Source organism: Rhinolophus hipposideros (assembly GCF_964194185.1).
Source record: "Rhinolophus hipposideros genome assembly, chromosome: 23".
In the NCBI taxonomy this organism is placed as follows: domain Eukaryota; kingdom Metazoa; phylum Chordata; class Mammalia; order Chiroptera; family Rhinolophidae; genus Rhinolophus; species Rhinolophus hipposideros.
Window position 1 is genome coordinate 12338386 of NC_138069.1, and position 20311 is coordinate 12358696.

General features: G+C 38.2%; 1 protein-coding gene across 3 annotated transcripts in view; it reads left to right on the forward strand.

Moving 5' to 3' along the window:
* Positions 1–20311, forward strand: part of LOC308491509 (F-box/LRR-repeat protein 21) — a 54019-nt gene that overhangs the window by 19053 nt on the left and 14655 nt on the right. The window contains exons 1-5 of one of the 3 annotated variants that reach the window (XM_081035248.1): positions 10882–11051; positions 11452–11509; positions 13135–13293; positions 16928–17282; positions 17746–17868. In XM_081035248.1, the coding sequence (XP_080891374.1) occupies positions 16929–17282; positions 17746–17868 (477 nt within the window). In that variant the 5' untranslated portion in view covers positions 10882–11051; positions 11452–11509; positions 13135–13293; position 16928. Of the gene's footprint in view, positions 1–10881; positions 11052–11451; positions 11510–13134; positions 13294–16927; positions 17283–17745; positions 17869–20311 lie in introns of those variants that run through there. The other 2 variants (XM_081035247.1, XM_081035246.1) reach the window with 2 other exon arrangements.

The following is a 20311-nucleotide window of genomic DNA, read 5'->3' on the forward strand; positions in this document are numbered from 1 at the left end:
CTACTGCTTACTGATGAATAATAGTGATGTTTAACTGCATGTAATTACAGTACTGCTTTTTAAAAATACTTTTTAAGAGGTTCAAATGAAAGGTATTATTTAATACTTAACTTCTGAGAGATATAAAATGTATAATGATTATATGCTGTCCTTAGCCTAAAATGGGATCATTCCATTTGTAATTCTGTATTGGTACCTGTGCCGCTTTTTCTGGAGCGGGGGTGGGAGAGTGGTAGTGACAAGTTATGCCAACCTTTCTATAGGCTTGTCCTATCTATTGTCTATCAACGTATCAATCTATCATCCATCCATCCATCCATCTTTTGTCTCTGGAACAATTTTATGAATGACGAGACATTCATTTACTTATTCCCTCTACAATTTTGCATTGACTACCCACTATATGCCAGGCACTGTTCTAAGTAATGAGGATATAGTTTGTGAACAGAACAGACCAAAATCCATGCCTGTCTGGAGCTTACATTCTAGTAGGAGTAATAGATAAGCAAAACATACAGTATATTATATAGTGGTTAGTACTAAGGAGAAAATAAAGGTGACACTTGAGTAAAGCCCTGAAGGATAATAGGGAGTAAGCCTTGTAGATATCTATGGAAAGAGCATACGAGGAATGTACCTGGAGGGTTTGAGGAACAGGGAGGAGGAGGCCCTTCTGACTAGAGTAGAGTGAGGGAGGGAGGATGGAGGAAGAGGTAGTAGAAGAAAAAGTCGAAGAAATGGGATGGGGAGAAAAGAGACTGAGGTGGGGTTTCCCAGGTTCGTATAATAACTGGCTTGTACTCTGAGTGCAAGGACACCATTGGAGGCTTTCAAGTAGAGAAGTGACGTGAGTTGACACTCTAACAGAACTACTCTGACTGCATTAAGAACATACTGTAGGCATGACAATAGGTGGTTAATAGATTTATTATGGTGATCATATCATAAGGTATATAAACGTCAGCTCACTGTGTTATACACCTGAAACTAACACAATATTGTATGCCAACTATAATTTTAAAAATTTTCTAAGAAGCAGGAGTGGAAGCAAGGTGGTCAGTTAGGGGGCCACTGCACACTCCAGGTGAGAGATGATGGGAACTTGAACCAATGTGGTGGCGGTCAGGGTAATGAGAAGTATTCAGGTTCTGGACATGTTTTGAAGGTAGAACTGAGAAGATTTGATGACAGATTGTATGTAGAATGTGAAACGATACAGAGGAGTCAAAGACGATTCCAACGTTTGGGGCCTGAGGAACTGAAAACATGGCATTGCTACTGACTGAGGAAAACAGCAGGTTTTGAGAAGCAGGTTTTGAAGGAAGAGATCTGGAAATTACTTTGGACATAAGTTTGAGATGACTATTGGAAATCCAACGGAAGTCAAATAGAGAATTGGGTATAAAAGTCTGGAGTTCAAGAGAGAGGTGAGGACTGGAAATAAAGATTTGGGAGTCAATAACATATAGATTGAGCTTAAAGCCACGAGAAGGGATAGCATCACCAACAGAATCAGCATGGATAGTAAGGATTAGTGCTTCTAGAACCACAGGGACATGTTGTTGATAGGTTGAGGAGATGAGGGGGAACCAGCCAAGGAGAGCTGTGTCCGGAGTAATTGGAGAAACACTAGAGACTGCATTCATAGTTTTTTACCGTGGAATAGGACATAATTCATGTATTCAAAAAATCCTTTTCCATTATAGTCCTGTATCTAGAAAAATGTCTGTGATTTGGGCTGGGAGTCTGACAAACCAAAGCTAAAAGAATGGGATAATGTCATCCAGCCAGAGAAATCTAACTGGGTATGCCTTCCCCTTATTTTTTCTACTTTACAAAAGGCTGCACACCAAAATTAAAAATTTGAAACATTTGCTTTTAAAACTATTGGGGGACATGTTTCTGCATAATTCAGGAGTATAGTCGTTACAGTTCTCAACATATTTTTATAAAACAATAGCAAAAATAAATCTAAATTAAATTTAGGCTATTTGAAAATAGGTTTTACATGACTTCCAGAACATAGGGGAACTTGTGAAAAGGACCTTTTGAGTTTGTGAAAAGGACCTTTTGCTCAAATCCGTTACCTTTTATGGTGGGATAATGTTCAAACTCTATACTGAGAACAATTAGGAAAAGTGGAAATGTGGTAGGGATGTAATGAATGTTGTATAAGATATACTGTGATTTATTAATGTTTTTAACACAATTTTCTAGGTAGTTAATTCAAGGAAATGCAACTAAATTATACTCAGGAGTCAGTGACGTAGTTGCCCATTGCCAAAACCACTTGTTAAAGGCAATCACGTTTGTCGTCCTACAAGTTTAATATTAGTGAATTTTTCTGGGTTGAGAGTGAAAACTCTGTTCCACAGGGAAATACATCAATATAATAAGAGTTTGACGGGGTTCTCTTCTGAAGCACCTGGATAATCATCTGCTGCAAGTAACGACTCACTTTCAGGATATGACTCAACAGCACTTTGCTCTTAATGAAACACACTTCATTGAATAGTAGATGGTGTTGTGATTTCCTTTCCAAGATTTGAAAAGTTCCCTAAAGGTAAGAAGATGTAGTCGATGTTGACAAAGAAAAGCAAGTAACAAAACTTTCTCTAAAGAAAAAACCTCTTTTTTAAATATAAGGGGAAAAATATTCAACAAGGATTTGGGGATCTAAAATACACGATTTTACTATGATTCAACCCAAATGGAATACATATGCTGCGAATCATCACTGTGGGAAGAAAATAGTTCCAACTGTCACACATGAGCTCTGCCCCCTCCTTCTGGAGGAAAATCATTTCCCCTATACACAAAATTTTGTGCATTCTCAAAAGACCTGACTTTTCCTCAAAGCCCATCTGAGAGCCCACACTACTTCAAGTGCTGGATATGGGGTCAGAAAAGTGGCTTCACTTAGAGTTTTATGTGTACATGTTCTGCAAACATCACCTCATTTTTTTTTTTTTGGAAGGCTCAGATGAAAATACTCATAGAGTTGAAGATGTAACTCTCCCTATAGTAAATGCGGAGCTTTCTAATTTTACTCGACACAGGGAGTCCGTACAGGGAATTGTAAAAAGCAGACATGCTGTGCCTGGCATTAATTTCTGCTGCTGTGATAACTTGAATTAACACCATCAACTAGGAGCCTCGCAGCAGGTGTGAGTGCGTTCAGCGCAATGTGAGCAGTAGTGAACGTCACTGTTGTAAGCGTCTAATTGAGTTGCACAGATGACTGTGTGGCTCACAGTCTGTTCTTTTCCACTGTCCTCTGTCCTGGATTGGTGACCATTGTCATTGATTGGCAAACCTCACTGGTGTTTGTGAGCCTGTTTTTCCAGTGTCTTCTCAATAGCTTGTAACAAAGAGCTGTCCTATTTCTGTCTGGGTATTTGACCGGTGTGTTTGCTGGCAGTCTACTGCCATGCTATTGCATTTTAAATATGACTTCCATTAAATATTACAGTGTTTTTCCTATTTCCTCTAACAATTCTTCTACTTTATGATCTCAATGTAATTGACTCACAATACAGTATATTCCTTATGTTGATGAATAATAATCATTAAAAAAACACCCACTTTGGATTTCTAAAACCAGGAAATTAAACTACTGTGTACTTAATTTTCAATCTTATATGTCATTTTTCAAAGATTTGGAGTTAACATAGGAAAACTTGCCATAAACAAGGAAATGATAAATTTAGTAACTTGAAAGAGTTTACTGTTCTTTATAAGGAAAATATTTCAGTGTTAAAATTGTCCTTTTGTTCAAAAAACTAAGAAATTTTCATTTTTGATAATGACTATTTGTCAAAATGCTCCTAAAAATGGCCGATCACCAGGACAGCTATAAAACATGACCTACTAACCTACTTTTATTAAATGATTTAGAATGACTGATCCTGTTTCACTCAGTGATCCCAGATTTGTGCTGACAAAGTAATAATACTGGGTTTTGCCTTTCATAAATAAAACAACTGTAGAAAATTATCTCTCGGCTAACAAAGTATTTCCATGAAAATGCTTAGTTAAAATGGCAATAAATTCACTTGTTTCTTTTTGTTTGTTTGTTTTAAGATTTTATTGGGGAAGGGGAACAGGACTTTATTGAGGAACAGTGTGTACTTCCAGGCCTTTTTTTCCAAGTCAAGTTGTTGTCCTTTCAATCTTAGTTGTGGAGGGTGCCATTCGGCTTCGAGTTGTTGTCCTTTCATCAGTCTTAGTTATGGAGGGCGCAGCTCAGCTCCAGGTGCCGTGTTCAATCTTAGTTGCAGGGGGCGGAGGCCATCATCCCTTGCGGGACTTGAGGAGTTGAACCAGCAACCTTGTGGTTGAGAGCCCCCTGGCCCATGTGGGAATCGAAACAGCAGGCTTTGGAGTTAGGAACATGGAGCTCTAACCGCCTGAGCCACTGGGCCAGGCCTGTTTCTTTTTTTATTAATTAGTTAATTAACAATTTTTTTCAGTTACATTGTATTTGAATAATTATTTGAGTTACAACTTTTAAAACCAGGTAATATACAAAGTTGGAAAACATAATTCAATGTTACATTTTATTTTAATAACTTTGCACTGTAAAGGCTTAACTAGAAAAGCATTAGTGAAAAGCAGTAGGTTCAAAATCATTTTTCTTCTCCGTTTTAAGAAACGAATAAGTTCAGATCCACGAGGCTGTGCAAGAGGAGGCTATGTTACACCAGATAGAACATGGTGTTAATGAAATCTCGAGCTCTACGTAATCCCCTTGACTTTATTCACTCTTCAAAACAGGCTAATGGCTTTGAATCAATGCTGTCAGAGATGACTAACCCTGACCCATTTAGAAATGCTCATTTTATAATCCCTGTTTGGGGGGCAGGGGGCTTCACACTGTGTTTGAATATTACAAAGAGCAGTCAGTTCTTCCACATTTAGAAACACACTAGTTGGCATTTGTGATTTTACAATGAATAGCCTTAATTTTTCACTAAATACTTCCTTTACTATTTTCCTTTGGGGAAAGCATAATACAACTTTTGAAGACTGAATCTCAAAAATCTTAGGAGATTTTTGGGTAGGAAAAAAAATGTAACCTATATAGAAAATATTAAGTTGGTGCAAAAGTAAATGCGGTTTTCACAATGTTTAACCTTTTAAACCACAATTACTTTTGCACCAACCTAATAGATTATATATCTTTTAAATATTAAAAACCAAATTTTTAAAAGGAAGGCAGCGTAGCTCTTCAGAGCACAATTAACTTCACTGTAGGATTCACATGCAACAAACTATAATGAAGCAAATCTTTGAGTGTCTTTTTATGTAGGTAATGCGTTTTGCAACGTACAATGGGAAAAAAAGTCAGAAATGTACCTGCATTTTTCTTTGGGAAGGAGACAGTTTATATATTAAGGTAAATATGGCATTGTGCTTTTTCCTATTGCACTGCCAAAACTAAGACTTTTCTTTAGGTAGCAAATATTACTGATACAGTTCAAACATATTTTTCTTTCCTATAGGATACATAGGAAATTTCGTTGTAGAGTTCTGAAATGATGTTGAATCAAGTATGATTTTACCCATGTAGTAAAGAATTAATTTTACCCAAAGAGACGTCTTTGCCCTCAACTCCTGCAGATGACAGAGCCAAGTCTTTGGCATGTTCTGCCTGATAAGACGGGCTGTCGTTGTTTACTTAGGGCTGTGGGCCATGCCAGACAGTCTAACAGTGTGATTCATGGGAGGGCTCTGACCCATGCCATTATCAGCTAGACCTGTAGAGAGACTGGAGACTAAAGGTCAGTTACACAGGGAGTCAACTATGTCTATGTGACCGAGCCCCAGTAAAAACTCTGGACATCGAGGCTCAGGTCCTCTTCCTCAGTTGGCAATACTCCATGCATACTGTCATATATTGTTACTGGGAGAATTTAGTGCTGTCCATAACTCCACTGGGAGATGACAACTGGTAGGCAGCGTGCGGAACTCTTCTGGACTCTGCCCCAAGAATCTGTACCCTTGGCCAACTTTAATCTGTATTCTATCACTGTAATAAAGCAAAGCATAACCATGAGTATAATGCTTTTAGTGAGTTCTGTGAGTCCTTCTAGCAAACTATCAATGTAAGGGTGGTCTTGGGAACCCTCAAACTTATAATTGATGTCAGAAGCAGGGTAGTCTTGAGGGTCCCTGCTATCTGCAGTTGGTGTCAGAAGTGACTGCGGTCTTGGAAACTTCCCCTCCCCCAATTTTAATACCTCCAAAAGTGAGACATCTTTTTATGCTTGAAAATATTTTTGGAGAAATTTTGATTGTACAATTTTAGTAATGTGCCAGTCATTATGATTGTTCCCAAACATTCCAGATTTCTCCTTCCAGGCAGATTTCTCCATCCACTTAAAGTTAGGAGTGGCCATTTTGAGTAGCTTTGGCCAATGAAATGAGAATGGAATTGACATATGCTTAGAAGCATAAGATGCAATGTCTACATCCCACCTCCTCTTTCCCTCTGTCATAGACTGACAACTTTCTAGATAGTAACTTCTCCATCATTCTTGGTCCCAGAATGAAGACAATAGGGATCAGAGCTCCTAGCAGAATTGTGAGAGAAATGTAGTGTGACTGAGAAATAAAACTCTGTGTGTCAAATCACTGTGATTTGCAGTTGTATGCTACTGCAGCATAATTTAAACTATTCTGATGCTAACAACCAGAATCACTATTTGCTCAAAGCCAACAATGACACTCCCTGTAAAAGAGCTATACAGAGATGCATTTTTTAAAAAATATATATTATTGGCATAATTTTGTGCTCCTTAGTTTGAAGTCAAGTATATGACAATTATCTGACCAACATTTATTTTAGATGTGACCATATCTAATAAAATCTAAAATATTTGAACCAGCAACTCTAGTTCTAGGAATATTTTCAGTAATATTCATAGAAGTGCACCAAATATATGATCTTCACAGCACACTATTAATAGTAAAAACTAAATGTCTAGCAATACAAGAACAGGTAAAGGTTTTATGATGTTTCCATATAAGGGTAACTGTTCTTTCAACCACTACAAAGTATGAGAAGGAGATCTCTCATTCCAACCAAGATAGAGAAACAGGGACTGAATATTCCCTCTGCAGAAACGCCCGCATCCTGCCACCAATAAAGGATAAAATATATGAAACAACATCTTTCTAGACACAAGATATCAGAAGTCTTATGAATGCCCCCATTTCAGTGCCTTGAGAGAGTTTCTAGAGTGCTATATAGGAAGGGGGAACCCATGCTGAGTTTAGTGGACTCCCTGAATTTAGGTATTGGTGATGTGCCATTAAAGCAGAATTTATAGGGATACAAATAGCACTAAAGCCTATCTCACAATAAAAGGAAAGTCTCAAATCAATGAACTCCACTTCAACCTTGAGAAACTAGAAAAAGACGATAAAATTAAACCCAAAGTAAATAAAAAAGGAAACAAATATCAGAGCAGAAATCAATGAAATATAAAACAGAAAAGGCAATTCTGAAAAATCAATGAAACCAAAAGCTGGTTCTCAGAGAAGACCAATCAACTTGATAATCGTATAGCCAGACTAATTAATTAGGTAAAAAAGCATGTAGTCACAAATTACCAATATCAGGAATGAGAGAGGTGACATCATTACAGAAACTATAGACATTAAAAGGATAATAAGAATATTATGAATAATATGCCAATCAGTTTAACAATTTAGATGAAATGGACAAATTCCTTGAAAGATACAAACTTCTAAAGCTCATTCAAGAGGAAATAGATAACCTGAGTATCCCTATATATATTAAAGTAATTGAATTTGTAGGTAAAAACTTTCCCACAAAATAAACTCCAGGCTCAGATGACTTCATTAATGAATTCATGAATTCTACCAAATATTTAACAAATGATTAATACCACTTTTGCACAAACTTTGCTAGAATATGGAAGAGAAGGAAGTACTTCCCAACTTGTTCTATGAGGCCAGCATTACTTGATATCAAAATCTCACAAGGCTACTATAAGGAAAGAAAATACAAACCAATACCCCCCCTAAGATGTACAGATGGTAAATGAGCACATGAAAAACATCATTAATTGGGGAAATGTAAATTAAAACTGCATTGTTATGCCCTTAGACACCTATTAGATTAAAAAGTTGGGTGAGGATGTAGCAGAGATGGAGCTCCAATACATTGCTGGTGTGTAAAAGAGCCTCTTTGGAAAAGGCATTGGCAGTCTTTTTAAGAAGTTAAATATACACCTATGAGGTGCGATCAAACAATACAGTGAATGTTTAAATAAAAAAATTATTACAGTAAAAGACACATTGCCATTAATCCCTCTCAAAATACTCCCTCTCGCTTTGAACACACTTATCCCACCATTCTTGCCTCTTTCTGAAGCAGTTCTGGAAGTCTTGTTTTGTGAGTGTCTTCAGTTGCACTATTGTGGCTGCCTCGATGTTCTGAACCAGTTCAAAACATTTACCTTTCATGATCATTTTGACTTTGGGGAAGAGCCAGAAGTCGCGCATGGTGCCAGATCCAGTGAATAAGGTGGATGACGACACACCGTAATGTTTTTATTGGACAGAAATTGCCATACCAGAAGCGATGTGTGACACAGAGCCTTTCTGTTGTCATCAAAACACAGTGAATGCTGCTTCAAGTGCCATCCAATGGAAAGGCAGGGATCTTCAATACAGGAAGCGGCTCCATCAAAACGTAGTAACAGTATGTGACAAGTTTCAACTTGTTCAGTGCAGTCAGTCGGGTGGGAGCTACAGTTGAGAGAAGGTGTGTTTTAAAGTGTATCATAAATCATCCTCCATCATGACAATGCTCCACACAATGTGTCACACATCGCTTCTGGCATATGGCAATTTCTGTCAAATACCAACATTATGGTATGTTCTCATCCACCTTATTCACTGGATCTGGCGCTATGCGACTTCTGGCTCTTCCCCAAAGTCAAAATGATTCAGGATGTCGAGGCTTTGACAGTACAATTAAAGACACTCATGAAAGAGGACTTCCAGAACTGCTTCAGAGAGGGACAAGAATGATTGGATAAGTGTGTTTGAAGTGAGGGGGAGTCTTTTGAGGGGGATTAATCATAGTGGCTGCTCACTTATAGAGTGTGAAAGAATTCAAGAGGCAGGTAGAAATACAAAAGGAAGATTTACTAAAATAAGAAAAGGGTCAGTTGGGCAGAGTCTGCTGGAAACTAATTCATCAAGTCTTTGTTTCATCTTAAGTTTTATATTTTCTAACCAGGATGTAAATTGCTTTGGCCTATAGTGGAATTTTCTGTTGAGTTCGGCTTTGTCTAGTGGAGTGGGGGAAGGTGCGGTTAAACTTGTTACCACAACCTTTGTATATGTTATGTAGATTTAAGTTGGAACCAGGAGTGAGTTTCATGCAGATGCAAAACCTTTCCCAAATCACAGGGCCAGCACTGGGCTGAAGTAAATAGTAGAAACATTGAAACTGGTATGCATAGTAAATGTATAGGAAGCAGAATCATTAAGGTTTGGCAGAAAGGAAGCAAAGAAAGAAAAGAAAGCTTTCAAAAAGTCCCAAGCTAAATTACAATAGTTAATTCTAACTATACCAGAGATCTAAATCTCAAAATAGAAGATTTAGTGCCACCATTACAATCCTCCTGTCTCATCATTAATGGCAGTGTGTCTTTTACTGTAATAATTTTTTTTATTTAAACATTCTCCATATTGTTTGACCACAGCTCGTATCATATCATGCAGCCATTCCACTCTTAGATATTTATCCAACAGAAATGAAAGCATATATCCAACAATGATGTGTACAGTAACGTTCATGGCAGCTTTATATGTAATAGCCCAAAACTAGAAATAACCCAAATGTCCATCATTGGGTCAATGTATAAATAATCTGTGGTATATCCATACAAGGTAATGCTACTCAACAATAAAAAGAACTATGATACATGCAACAACATGGGTGAATGTCAAAACAATTATGTTCAGTGCAAATAGCCAGACCATAGAACACATACTCTATGATTCAATTTATATAAAACTCTAGAAAATGCAAGCTAATCTATAGTGTCAGAAAGCAGAGGGAGGAGGACTCAAAGAAGGATTACAAAAAAAGTATAACAAAACTGTTGGGAGATACACATATATTCATTATTTATATTGTAATGATGGTTTTAGGAGTGTCAAAGCATCATTTTGTACACTTGAAGTATGTGCAGTTTATTTTGTGAATTATTCTGTAATTCAATAAAACTGTTTTTAAAAAATAAATATGAGGGGGATCTACACGTGTCAATATGTAACTGTGTCAATGATGAACAAAAGAGGAAGTATTAGAACAATGTATAGTTTAATCTTAGATTTGAAAAAACTAATGAATAAGAATCATAAAATCCTTACTTCTCACTATACTTTTTTGTGTCTGTATTGAAGGTCTGGTAGTTTGCACAAGGAACAATGGTTATCCCCAGGGAATGAGATGTAGCCCAGGGTAGGGAGGTGCTATATGCGTATTTAACAGTGAACTGTTATTTTCCATATTGCAAAAGTTTATTTTCAGATATATATTAATAAATGGGTGCACTTTCTGGGGAGGTTAAGTTCTAGAAACTGGAACTGTTCATTCACGGCCATTTGGAGAAGTTGGCCATCTGTTTTACAGAGCCCGTGGTCACAGCGAGGTAGTCGAAGCCCTATACGCAGAAAACCTTCCACGTAACCGCCTAGGCCCCCGGAGCAGGTGTGAGCAGACACACACCGGCCTCCAGCGAAAAGTGGCGCCACGCGCATGCGTGCGGTCTGGGGCGGGGCCGGGGGCGGGGCGAGGCCGGGGGCGGGGCCGGGGCGGGGCGGGGCGAGGCCGGGGGCGGGGCGGGCTTGCGGGACAGACGCTCGCAGTCTCCCGGTCTCCCGAGTCGTCGCCACCAGCCGGTCGCCCACAGCCACCTGCGGGACAGCCACCTGGAGCGCGGACTGAGCGGTCCGGCTCCAGCCGCCGCAGCCCGTCCGTCGAACGGAAATACCGTTTAAAGGTAGCATTTCCTTCTGGGGGTCGTGGTGGTCGGAAGAGTGAGCTTCAGCTGGCTTGGAGGAAGCCGCGGGCGGGACCCCGGGTCCTGCTTCGGGCGGCCGGTGATGGGGGGACGCGGAGGTGCCGGCGGTCCAGGCGCTTTCTCTGGGACCCCGGAGGCGTGCCCTGGTGTCCTTCGTCCGGGCCGTCCGAGACGTGAGGTGGGGGCGACCCTGAGGAGCGACCCCAGCCCGGCGGGAGGCGGGAGCCGGCTTGTAACGCTCTCGCCCCCCCCCCCCAAAGCCCGCAGCGTCCGTCGCACACTCCAGAGGCAGATCTCGCTTTGCTCCGACATGGGGTGGTCTGTGGGGTTTCACAGCCGCGGTTCGTTTCTGGCTCCTCACGTGGCGGTCTTTCTGCAGGGCTGGCACAGAGCCCCGGGTCCCTGAGGTCAGACGTCGTCTTCCTCATCCTCGGAGGGTAAGCTCTGAAAGGGTTGCCCCCCCCCCCCCCCGGCCCTCTGTCAGGTGCGCCTTCGGTGATGTCTGGAGTATGTGCAGTTGCTGGAAGTGCTAAATGGTTACGGCGACGTGCGGTCGCTGTAGCTCGTCCCCTCGAAGTGCTCTAGTTGACGGGAGGAGCGGGTAAAAGTTCCTATTTGCCACAAGGAAATGAACGTCCACGAGAAAAGTAGGCGCCAGCCTTGCCTGTGACTTGGAAGAATCTCCGCGCTTGAAAGTTTTGTCTTTGGCACATGTGCCCAGAAACTTTCCCCCCGAATATTAAGTGGAATAAATTATGATCATTTTATCTCAGAAAAATGTTGCAGAATGCTTTCTCGAATCCTTTCTGTTGTTAGATGCCGTAGTCTCCCCTTCACTAAGCTGGGACGCCCTATTTCACGAGGCTTCCCTGCAGGGGACTGGGCCTGGTGTCCTCCCGCCCCCATCTCAGGACAGGTGGGACAGTCCGAGGAGAGGGGAACAGCTGCCCTTCAGGGATTTTCAACGCATCGCCCAGTTCTAGTCCTGTGTGACTCTCCCTTGCATCTCAAGAGGTGCTTTGAATCTACATAGAGGAGTATTCTGAAAACTTCAGCTTTTCATGAGTCATGTAAAAGCAAACATACCTATTTTAAAATTAAAAGATTTTTAAAAAATAAGTACATCAGTATCACAGAGAGACTTTTGAGAAAGTAAGGAAAAACGGCTAAATCAGTAAGATATGAGAACATCAAAACACTGCTTTAGGAAAGATTTGTTTGACATACATATTTTTTCTCTTTTGTCCTATTGAAACTTTAGTGATATCATTTGACTTTCCCATTAAAAAAAATGTAGATTTTTAGGTTTAGGAAGGAACTTAGAGGTGGGTTGCAAAGAACATAAATATTTTGACAACATTCCTAAAAATTATGTTTCGTCCTCTGCTTGGGTTATATTTAGTGGGAAGAGGTGTATTAGAAAGCTGTGTGTTTTGAAGCTGTATTTTAGGATAAATCTTCAGCTTTCCTGGCCAGGCCACACGTCCCTTGTCATTTCACTGATGGCTGGGATTTCAAACCCCATAACAAACAGAGCTCATCAGCCTGTGGTTGCAGCAATCTGATTTCTCCGTGTGTCACTTTAGAAAGGAGATTAAATACAGGACATTTGCTAATTGCTTCCTGTTCATTTTCATCTTGCCACTTCCAACAAACTTGCGTAGCTTTTTAGATAGTTTTGAATCTTTGTTCTGTTATTTGTAGTATTTACACACTATTTCCAGTGTTGCGACGGTTGAAAACTCGGAACTTCATTTTTAACCATTCTGGAAGATTCTGGTGATGATGCAGAAGACAGTTGCTTCCATTGCCGCCCCCAGTTTGGTTTTGGATGTTTAGTTTTTCATCTAATCTGTCTTTGATTGTCTTTCCCTCAAGAATACTGTGGGAGATTTCTTACTTTTAGAGGATCCAATTCACATGGTCACTTGATCCACTAAATTAGTAAACGTATCAAAAAAAAAAGGGAATTGTGTTAGGGTGGTTAGTGAAGCCACTAAGTGGACTTTGAGTCGTCATTATATTCTTTTCCAAATGCTAACAAACCTGTTTTGTACTCCAGAATTGTGCTAAAGATCACTGTCAAGCTTGCTCATCTCTCCCTTTTTGGAAGTATGGCTTATCGCTTGATGGGATCCTGTACTCTGGTTTTGTCTTCTATCAGCCCTCACAATTTCAGATAGTGACTCTGAAATAGCAATCAAGTTCCTTCAGCAACCAGGTAAATAATTCATCTGATCCTAAAGACTCCAGTGAACTGATCTGAGATAGGTACTTGCATACTGTCTTCTCATGGGTCTTAGGCAGTAATTCCTCAGCCATATATCCTTGGCAGATGACTTCATTGTTTTTTAACATAAAAAAATGGCCTGTAAACCCAAATTTAGCTAGATTGGTAACTCGGTAGAAAAGTTTCTGCGGTAAATAAAATTGTGTGTCATCTGGTTAAGGGAATACAAGTCACTTGACTTATCTTTCTGTTATTTGTGGTGTTCCTCTAAAAGTGTGCCTGATAGCTCCTTTCTGCCTACTTCTGCAGTAGACTGTAAAGGAGAGAGAGCCAACCTTGCTATTGTGTGGAAAACAGTGGTTTGGATAATAGTAGAACAGATGGCAGTGGAGGAAGATCAAATTGTGGATACTGGTCTTTAATACATTCTTGCTGTCTGTCCTCCATAGCTCTCTATTTACCTCTGAGTAAAATTCAGAGGTTGAGAGCTGGCAGGTGGTAGGTAGTAGAGATTTAAGAGAAGAGTGTAGTTGATTAATACTTGCTTCCTCCATCCCCTCTGTGTAGTTTAGTTTGGCTTACAGCAGTGGTAGAATGCAGTTATTTATTTTTTTACTTTATGATGTTGATTCATGATGCCAAGGCAGTGAGTTTTATGCTGGTGTAGACCAGTTATTATTTTCTTTCATGTCCATAAACTGCCCCCAACTCTGACAAGTCACTGTGCCTAAAATTGGCCAGACCACAAAGAGAATATGAATGAGTAAATTAAGTATGACTGAATCAATATCTACCAGTATAAGTGAAAAATTTAAAAACCACAGAAGCATGTGTGCTGTTAACAGCAGACTAATCAAATGATGTTCATATGGAAATTATAAATAATAAAAGTTATGTCTGCTTATTTAATTATTATAACTGTAGTGGTATTATGTGCTGCTAAAAACGAACTGAATAATTTACACAGCCTATAAATAAATAAATGTCATCATGGACCACCTTAAATTTTTTGTAGTACCTCTCCATACCTATTCATGAAAATGTGAATTTTCAGAGCCCTTTGACTGATCTACCTTCCATTTTGTAGAGCTTCAGGTGTAACTCCTGGCAAGTGTTGCAGTATTTCCACTAATTAGGCTAGTTTTTCTTTTTCTTTTTTTTTTAAGGACAAGTTTCCTTCTGGGCAGAAAAAAAGAATCAATAATTTCCTAACAAAAACTTTCAACATATACAATGATATATAAATATCCTAAGCTTAAAAATGATTGGATTTTTACTTATACATTCTGATGAATGTGTTTTTGTGGTATTTTGCCAAGCTAGGTAGTGAAATCAAATGGATGTTGGTGAGTACCCCATGGCACCAGTTACTACATTTCGTTCATTCAGAGTGAACTGTAACTTGGAAGCCTTCTTTAGGTAAGAAAGTTAGTAGTTTGAAAAAGAAGGGATCAGTTTTTTAAAATCATATATGTGTAACTGGAATTTTTATATCATTTTCAAGCTAAGAAAGATCAATTTGTCTTGCATTCTAAAATATAATTTACTGATACTCATCACTATAAAATTATTTTATGTAAAAGTAATGATTTCCAGATGAGTTGTATGCTCTGAAAACCAGTGTGCACAAGGAAAAAGAAAATGTAAACGTTTAAATGTTATTTTTAATAGAATCATTGGCACATAATATCCTTTAGTTACTAATGGTGATTCTGTCAGTAAATTGGCAATTTAATGATTTTACTAAATAAATAATTTTAACAATCAATACTACACATAGTCAGATTTAATATATAGCGCAATTTTTTTGTTTAGAATTGCAAGGCAATTTTCTAACCTGGCATTTGGTTGAAGTCTGTGTTTTTTTGGCTTCATTGCTTTTCTAGTGAGGGATTATATTCGGGATAACTTTTTTGGTAATACCTTAGTGAAATTTTAATTATCCATTCTGTAGGCTACCAAATAAAACAAGTACAAGCAAACTATCAGTAAATGTGCTTCACATCAGAGTTTAGAATCCAGTGTCCATCCCTTTACCTTCCCTGGGCTATCACACTTCATTTTAGGGAATTAGCATTAAAGAATAGATCAACCCTTTCAAAAGAGCATATGCTTTGAAAGGGTTGTTGAACTGATGTCAACTGTTGACATCAGCACTTTCATATTTCATTGTATTGCTTGGACAGGTTTTCAGTCATGCAAGTAATTTTAGTCAGATTAAAATGTGTATAGTAGCTCTTTTGCCCGATGCTTGAGCTAGAGCTTTGCAGCTGTTTGTGCTTTCTATTTCGGTTTTCCAAACCCTACGGATGATCTTTCCTTTTGTTCAGTGACTAGGTCAGTCCTGCTTCTGGGATCCAACTGTAGGTTGTGGTTAAGAAAAGTTTCACATCAGACAGAGTGACTCACAAGATAGAGACATTTATGTATTAAATATTTCATTAGATTTAAAGGTATGTTTCAGTTCTGACACTGAATCTTCCACATATACACTCCTGGCATTCAAGGGTGAAAAGAGAATTAAGTAGTCAAGCACAGTTAAATAAAATTCAGAACTACTCTTACTATTATTTTGCTCCTCAGATAATTGTATACTTGAAATACTTTGGATTCTTTGGTAAAATATATATACAAGATAACCCAATATACTTGGCTATATCTGGACCTGAAATTTGTTGGAACTTAGTTGTATTGCAAGCTGACTAATGCCTGGAGATTCATCATTTCTTTTTGTTAGGGAAGAATGCTTTCTGTTTTGCTATTTTACAATGGCTGGTGAGGGTCAGATGTGTTACTTACACAGACTTTGTCCCTACCGTACCCAATTTTTCTGGAGATCCTGTGTCTTGGGTATCATTTGAAAATTTTAACAGATAATTTGACTTTTTGTTAGAATTGCGATTCAACTTAATGAAATTTGTTCAGAAAAATGCATTGGACAATTTAAAATAGCAACAACTGCAATGTTTATTCAGCACTTACTATGTGCTGGCACTTAAAATACTTTAATCCTCACAACAACCTTATGAGATGGTACTGCTGTGCTCCCTGCTTTTCAGCTGAGAAAACTGAAGCTTAAATTAATTTGTTCAGACAAGAGCACAGGGTTAGTCAATGGCAGACGTGGGACTTATTCAGACCTATGCTTTTAATTATGCATTACAGTCTCCCAGACCCTCCAGGAGTTCCTAGCACAATAGCAATGTGATGCTTCCTTCTTTGTAGGAGATAGTAAGAACACAATAGTTGGCCATGAATAAACCTGGGGCAAACACAGCTTTCTTGGACATTTCCTCTTGGAAGCCTCTTCAACCACCCGCGCCCACATACAAACTCAATTACATACTATTGCCTTATTTTTCTATTGCAACTTGTCCCAATTTCAGAGATGGCATTTATCACTATATTTCACCATTTGACCACAGCTCTTTGAAAACAAGTTCTCTCTTATTTTGTATCTCTAGCACCTAGCAATACCTATCAAAGCATAAATATGGAAGATAACTTTTTAAATTGTCTTAAACTGTTTTTCATTTTCTAATGTTGTTATTCTATACAATTAGAGCACAAATACATGATGGAAATGGGGAAATAATGATCACTTAACATTTTTTAATGTTTACAGAATGAAGAGGACCAATTTATCTGTTGTGAATAAATTTGTCCAGTCTTCACCAACAGTGAAACAGCCAAAACTTGGGTTCTACTCTTCTCTCAACCAGACTGTTCTGCTTGACTGGGGGAGTTTGCCTCACCATGTAGTATTACGCATTTTTCAGTATCTTCCTTTAATAGACCGGGCCCGGGCATCTTCTGTCTGTAGGAGATGGAATGAAGTTTTTCATATTCCTGACCTTTGGAGAAAGTTTGAATTTGAACTGAACCAACCAGCTACTTCATATTTTAAGTCCACTCATCCTGATCTCATTCAGCAGATCATTAAAAGGCATGCAGCCCATCTCCAGTATGTCAGCTTTAAGGTAAGAAAATTTGGCATTAAATAGAAACCATAACTTATATTTTAACTTTTATTATATCTAGATCCTTGTAGTAAAGCAGTAGTGAATTTTGCAGAAATTTTATCCCAAACTATTTCCTGTTTTTCTGTAGTTTTTTTCTGTAGTATCTATTTGCATAGATAGAGATGTAGAACTTGAGCTATATTAAATAACTTAAACTTCAGTTTCCTTCATCTGAATGTGCTATTATTAAAATTCAGGTCTTTGTAAAAGATTTGAAAGCATGAAGTGCTTAGAAAGTTAATTTGCCATCATTTCTATTTCTCACTTTTATCAGACATTCTGTATAAAGAAAAAAAATACTAATTTATAGCTTGAAGGGGTAAATATAGTTTTGTAGTTGAATTCTATTAAATAATTGTATTGCCAGTAATGTTCTGATAAGTTACCTTCATGAAATTAAAATTTTAAATTGTCTTTCGAGGTTGACAGTAGTACTGAATCAGCAGAAGCTGCCTGTGATATACTTTCTCAGCTGGTAAATTGTTCTATCCAGACCTTGGGTTTGATTTCAACAGCCAAGCCAAGTTTTATGCATATGTCAAAGGTAAAAATGCTCTGCTCTTTTTGTGAGATGTGCTAAAAATTCTTAAATATGTCAAACTAGCAGAAAGGATTCTTTTCCTACAAACAGACTATATCCTACTTATGTGCAAAAGAATTACTGAGAGCCGTTTTCTGTTGACTAGCACTTAATTTTTGCTGAAATAGCTTAGGCATGGTTTCGTTCTTTAGATATATTTTTTAATTTTAGGAATTGTTTCCCAGTAAATGTCATTAATGTCCAATTGAGGTGTTATACAACTTTCAAGTGCCACTTGACTCAGTTACTTTGAATATAGGGTGTGTAGGGCCAGTAAAGGATGTCTTTTCTGTAATTTCTATAGTCTCTCCATAGGAGGTGAAACAACATAATATTTAACAAAAACGAACTATATTGGTTAGGATGATGTTTGAGTTCACATAGTGGAAATCCCAAAACAACAGTGGCCTAAAAAACATAACCAAAGTTTATTTCTCTTACATTAAAGAAATCCCTAGATGAGACAGTCCATAGCTGATATAAAGTTGTTTGAAACCCAGGCTTCCTCCAGTTACTCTAGTCTCTCCAAGGTGTTTTCTTCATTTTCTTTCTTTTTTCTTTTTTTAAATTATACTTTTTGATTGTTAGTCAGGTATAGCATTTTTTTTAAATTTATTGGGGTGACAATTGTTAGTAAAATTACATAGATTTCAGGTGTACAATTCTGTGTTACATCGTCTATAAATCCCATTGTGTGTTCACCACCCAGTCAGTTCTCCTACCATCACCATATATTTGATCCCCTTTACCCTCATCTCCCTCCCCCCACCCCCTTTACCCTCTGGTAACCATTAACCTATTGTCTGTGTCTATGAGTTTTTGTTTCTCATTTGTTTGTCTTGTTCTTTTCTTGTTTTTGGTTTATATACCACATATCAGTGAAATCATATGGTTCTCTGCTTTTTCTGTCTGAATTATTTTGCTTAGCATCATACTCTCAAGATCCATCCATGTTGTCACAAGTGTTCCTATATCATCTTTCCTTAACGCCGAATAGTATTCCATTGTGTATATATACCACAACTTCTTTATCCATTCATCTATCGAAGGACATTTTGGTTCTTTCCATGTCTTGGCCACCGTAAACAAAGCTGCAATGAACATTGGAGCACACGTGTCTTTATGTATAAATGATTTCAAATTCTTTGGGTAGATACCCAGGAGAGGGATTGCTGCGTCATATGGTAATTCTATTTGTAATTTTTTGAGGAACCTCCACACTGCCTTCCATAGCGGTTGCACCAGTCTGCATTCCCACCAACAGTGTATGAGGGTTCCTTTTTCTCCACAGCCTCTCCAACGCTTGTTGCTATTTGTCTTGATGATAGCCATTCTAACTGGGGTGAGGTGATATCTCATTGTGGTTTTTATTTGCATTTCTCTGATGATTAGTGATGTTGAGCATTTTTTCATGTGTCTATTTGCCATTTGTATGTCCTCTTTGGAGAAATGTCTCTTCAGGTCCTCTGCCCATTTTTCAATTGGGTTGTTTGTTTTTTTGTTGTTTAGTTTTATGAGTTCCTTGTATATTTTGGATATTAGACCCTTATCGGAGAAACTATTTGCAAAAATCTTCTCCCATTCAGTTGGTTGCCTCTTTATTTTGTCGATGGTTTCTTTTGCTGTGCAGAAACTTTTAAGTTTCATATAGTCCCATTTGTTTATTTTAGCCTTTACTTCCATTGCCTTTGGAGTCAAATTCATAAAATGCTCTTTGAACCCAAGGTCCATAAGTTTAGTACCTATGTTTTCTTCTATGCAGTTTATTGTGTCAGGTCTTGTGCTTAAGTCTTTGATCCATTTTGAATTAATTTTGGTACATGGTGACAGATAACAGTCCAGTTTCATTCTTTTGCACGTGGCTATCCAATTCTCCCAGCACCATTTATTGAAGAGGCTGTCTTTCCTCCATTGCATGTTTTTACCTTCTTTGTCAAAAATTATCTGTCCATATTTATGTGGTTTTATTTCTGAGTTCTCAATTCTATTCCATTGGTCTATTTGTCTGTTTTTCTGCCAATACCATGCTGTTTTGATTATTGTGGCCCTGCAGTACAAGCTAAAGTCAGGCAGTGTGATACCTCCAGTACTGTTCTTTTTTCTTAAGATTGCTTTGGCTATTCGGGGTCTTTTGTGGTTCCAAACAAATCTGATGATTTTTTGTTCTATTTCTTTAAAAAATGCCATTGGGATTTTGATGGGGATTGCATTAAATCTGTATATTGCTTTGGGTAATATAGCCATTTTAACTATGTTGATTCTTCCAATCCATGAGCACGGAATGTCTTTCCATTTCTTTGTGTCATCTTCAATTTCTTTCAAAAATGGCTTATAGTTTTCAGCATATAGGTCCTTCACATCCTTGGTGAAGTTTATTCCTAGGTATTTTATTCTTTTTGCTGCAATT